The 4,665-nt window shown below is 43.6% G+C and overlaps 1 protein-coding gene and 1 non-coding gene across 2 annotated transcripts in view; one reads left to right on the top strand and one right to left on the bottom strand.

The window, feature by feature from the left end:
* Msh2 (mutS homolog 2) overlaps nucleotides 1–314 on the bottom strand; it is a 69,096-nt gene extending 68,782 nt beyond the window's left edge. The window contains exon 1 of the mRNA XM_010615794.1: nucleotides 13–314. Within this exon, the coding sequence (XP_010614096.1) occupies nucleotides 13–223 (211 nt within the window). The 5' untranslated portion in view covers nucleotides 224–314. The remainder of the gene's footprint in view (nucleotides 1–12) is intronic.
* A 3,330-nt stretch (nucleotides 315–3,644) lies between these two features.
* LOC117286739 lies at nucleotides 3,645–3,751 on the top strand. Its single transcript, XR_004517857.1, has one exon. It is a non-coding gene; the product is annotated as a U6 spliceosomal RNA (small nuclear RNA).
* Nucleotides 3,752–4,665: the final 914 nt, after the last annotated feature.

Below are 4,665 nucleotides of genomic sequence, written 5' to 3'. Positions count from 1 at the left end.
CCCGGCCCGCACCTGCCGGCCCCATGTACTTGATCACTCCCTGCGTCTTGAACACCTCGCGGGCCGCCAGCAGCGCGTCCTCGCCGTGCGCCGTGTAGAAGTCGCCACGGTCAAAGAGGCGCACCGTGGTGGTCGGCTTCCCCGGCATTGCCTGGAAAAAACGCACGAAGCCTATCTCGGCCGCGCTCTCCAGCTGCAGCGTCTCTTTGGGCTGCACCGCCATTTCGGAGCCTCTCCACAGCAAGGCTGAAGACACCAGGCGACCCCGCACCAGGGAGACTGTTTCCCGCCTCCTCTCCCCCCCGACCGGCGGCGTCCGGCCTCTGCGGACACAACCAATCAGCGCCCAGCGCTGCGCTCTGGTGGGCGGGAGTCTGCCACAGCAGCAAATCAGAAAGGGACGCAGCCTCGTTTCCCGCGCACACCGGGACTTTGTCTACTGCGCATGCCTGCGGCTAGGTCGCAAACTGACCCGCAGATGCGCGCGTCCTTAAAATAGGTCAGGTCTCGGGGTTTCTCTTGCTATCCGGTAGGGAGACGACCTGGGTTGGCGGCAACCAGGTAATTAATTTGTGTACCGGAAGTGAGCGAAATCATGAAGAAAACTATCAAACTCGTGTCCCTCTCTCCTTCGCTTTTAAGCAAACTGCCAACATTAGGATATCACGATTATTCTTCACACTCTCCCCTGCTCCGTTAGCCAAGTTCTCATTTTGTCCACCGTTGATTGATTCGTTTATTTGTTCAAAAACAGGCTGGAGTTGTAGTTCAGTTGGTAGAGCGCCCGCCTAGCACGCATATACGAGGTCCCGGGTTCGATCCTCAGAACTTGGGGAGAAAGAGCAAAACTTATAGTTATCAGGCTTGCAATGTGCCATACTGTCCTTGGCTCTAAGGATCAATCAGAAAACAACAGCAACAACAACAAAATCACAGCTTTCGTTCTGCTTACATTCTGACGAGTGGATTCAGGTAATAGACAATGAAATATTCCTTTTTTGTTGTTTTGTTTTTGTTGTTTCCTCCCTGGAATCGAACTCAGGACCTTATGCTTGCAAGCTGGCACGGTGCCACTGAGCTAAATCCTGGCTCCATTCTTCTTTATTTTTAAAATTATTTATTTCTTTTTGATGGCACTGAGGATTAATTCCAGGGCGTTCAAATGGAGCTGTATCTCCTTTTGTTTTTTGTTTGTTTGTTTTTTCTTTGAGACACGTTATCACTGAGTCGCTGAATTGTCCAGGCTGGATTCACTTTGAATTTGCCAGCCTCCAGCCTGGGATTACAGGCTTGCACCACCGCGCCTGTTTAAAGGGATGAAATTTATAAACCGTTGAACAAAGACCTTGAGGAAGTAGACCCATCCTGAGGATTTATCCTTAAGAAAGGTATTGCAGTCTTCTGTTTGGTTCACCCTTCCCCCACGGAAGTGGCGAAAATTTAAATCACAGGCCAGGGTTAGTGGCACAGGCCTGTAATCCCAGCATTCCAGAGACTGAGGCTAGAGGATCACTACTTTGAGGGTAGTTTAGGCAGTTCAATTCAACAATAAGTCACCCTAGGTGCTTTTCAAACACATTTCTGGGCCCCCCACGCACCGTAATTTCTGGAGGAATGCCTTCCAATCTTTGTTATTGTTGAGACAAGGCCTAACTGTGCTGTTCACACTCACCTTGAATTTACTGTGGCCACAAACCTGGAACTGATGGATTCTCCTGCCTCAGGCAAAGCCGTCACCACACCCATTGCCCAATTCTAATCTTTTAAAATACTGTAGCTTTTTTCATATGTTTATTGCTGTTTCTACTTCTTTGTCTGAGAAATGTCTGTTCATTTCAAGTGCCCATTTTTGGATTGGGTCTTTAAACTTAGGAGGTAAGTTCTTTATATCAAATAAATATGAAAAAATGTTCAACAGCACTGCAAATGAAAACAACACTAAGATTCCACCTCACCCCAGAAGGCATGGCTATCATGACATCAACCAATAAAAAATGCTGGTGGGGCTGTGGGGAAAGACCCTGCTCTACTGCTGGTGGGAGTGTAGACTGGTGCAACCACTGTTTAAATCAGTATGGAGATACCTCAAAGAACTAGGATTGGAAGCCCCATTTGACCCAGCTATTCCCTTACTGGGTATCTTCCCCAAAGAATTAAAAGAATCAAGGGGGTGAAGGGAGGGCAGGGGTCTAGGGAAAAAATGAGACCCAAGATTTGTCGTGTAAGGATACATGATCCAATGATGAATGTAACTACTGTATACTTAAAAGTACCAGTAAACGCAATAAGATTTTTAAAAAGAATCATACCATAGTGATATATATGCACCCATGTTCATAGCAGCACAATTTGTAATAGCTAAAACTTGGAAGCTCAGTTGCCCATCAACGGGACTAGATACAGAAAATTTTTTTCTAAAATGGAGTACTACTGAGCCTAAAAATGAGAAATTAGAGACATTTATAGCTAAATGGATGCACATAGAGATGATACTCAAGTGAAATAAAATAGAACGCACCTGTAAATACCGCATAGTTTCTCTACTGTAAATAAGAACTAAAAGGTATAAGAGATTATGTGAATTAGGAAGAAAAAGGACAAGGGGAAGGAAGTGGGAGGGGTGGGAGAAAGGAAAGAAGGGAATGGAATTAATATGAGAAAATTTTTAAAATGGAAACAAAGGGCAGGGGATTTAGCTCAGTGGTTCCGCCACCTGCCTTGCAAGTGTAAGGATCAGAGTTGGATCCCCAACCAAAAAAAATTTAAAAAAATAAAATGGAAACAAAGTCTTTGTAGATAGGGAGGGAGGGGTTGAGGAGGGCAGGGGGAATGGGAAAAAATAAGACTGATTGATTATGTTAAGGTACATATTTCCAACAATGAATAACATTATATACCATAAATGTACCAATAAAATTAATTTTTAAAAATACTGTAGCTTCCTGAGTATTGCTGACAATCAGTTCAATTTAGAAATCAGGGACCTGCAGGCTAAAATTCAATTGTCTTAGACAAAGAAAGTTTGTGCAATGTAACTGCAGACTACTTTCCCGGCAACACTCCATTCTCCACTCCTCCCCTCCCAACTGTGATCTGGAACCCTGAACTTCCCTTCCTCTTAATTTGTGGCAGTACCCTTGACCCTCAACTGCCCTTTGACTTGCAAACTGGGCATCCTTCGTCCTGATCTCAAATCTCTCCTCTGGAAAGTCTGCTTGGTTTCCCCAGATGTAATTAGTTGCACTTTCACCTGATTATCTCTATTAAATTTCACACTATATCAGTTCACTTACTTTTCTTACTAACCTCCCGGAAAGATAGGGGTGGATACTGTCTATTCATAGTTAATAATATGGGCTAACACTTGTCAATATTTACTGGTTATTAGATTTTTTTTAAGTCCTTACACGTTTTTTGTTTTGGGAAGTTATTGCCATTTCTGATAGACTTTAATAGGCATGGCTGCCTTGGCAGAGGACAGAAATCTTTACTGTAATTCAGAAGATAGCTGATGAATCCAGGTATGGTGGTACATTCCAATAACAGCACTCTGGCAGGTTGAGGCAGGAGGATCTAAAGTTCAAATCTAGCGTTGGCAATTTAGCGACTCAGACCCACTGTCAAAATTAAAAATACAAAAAAGTGTGCTCACTTTGGCAGCACATATACTAAAATTGGAACAATACAGAGAAGATTAGCACGGCCCCTGTGCAAGGATGACACGCAAATTCGTGAAGCATTCCATATTTTTTAAAAAATAAGGAAAATGAAAAAATGGAAATAAAGTGTTTGTAATTGGGGAGGGTAGGAGGGGGTGAAAGGAGGGCAGGGACAAGGGGAAAAAATGAGAATCAAGACCTGTCATGTAAAGGTACAAGATCCCAATGATGAATGTAACTGTACCGTATACCTAAAATATACCAATAAACTTAATTAGAAAAAAAATACAGAAAAAGTGTGAGAAATGATCTCACTTGTCCAGACCAAAAGAAAAAAGGAAATTGGACTCCAGAGGCAGCAAAAGTGAGGTTCTTAATCCAACCTCTAGGGTGGTTCCCATACAGAGACAGACACACTCTAGGTGAGAAGCTATGTTTTTTATTCCTAACTCGCACAAGTCCCTCCCTATCTCCCACAGCCTGGGATCCAGGTTCACAGTCTATCTTGGGAATCTTTCATCCCACACCTGTTGCTTACATCCCCATCCTGCTTTCCCTTTTTATCCTCTCCTCCCTCTGTATTCCTCTTTATAGTTATTTTTAGCCTGTGGGTTTTCCAGATGTTTTTGTTTTTAACTCAGGACCTTGTTCTTGCCAAGCAGGCAGGGCACCACTGAGCTAATCCCCAGCCCTTGGAGAAGACTCTTATCTACTTTTACCTGTGGAGTGAGTCTTTGTACAGCCTAACAGACTTATCCACAGGTTGACCAAGCTGAGTCTAAGAATAAAGGTATATTAGAGTGGTTAATGAAATATGGACCAATTAAAATATTTCTACCTCTGCCGGTCATGGTGGTGCATGCCTATAATCCCAGTGATCAGAGGCTGAGGCAGGAGGATTGCTGTGAGTTCCAGACTAGTCTGGGCTGCCTAGTGAGCTCCAGGTCAGTCTCAATTACATAGTGAGACTCTGTCTCAAAATATATATATATATGTCTATATATAT

The sequence above is a fragment of the Fukomys damarensis genome, unplaced genomic scaffold (assembly GCF_012274545.1).
Source record: "Fukomys damarensis isolate Sample0158 unplaced genomic scaffold, DMR_v1.0_HiC HiC_scaffold_2, whole genome shotgun sequence".
NCBI classification, from domain to species: Eukaryota; Metazoa; Chordata; class Mammalia; order Rodentia; family Bathyergidae; genus Fukomys; species Fukomys damarensis.
The sequence above is the reverse complement of the archived record's forward strand: the minus strand, read 5'-3'. Positions and strand labels throughout refer to the sequence as shown.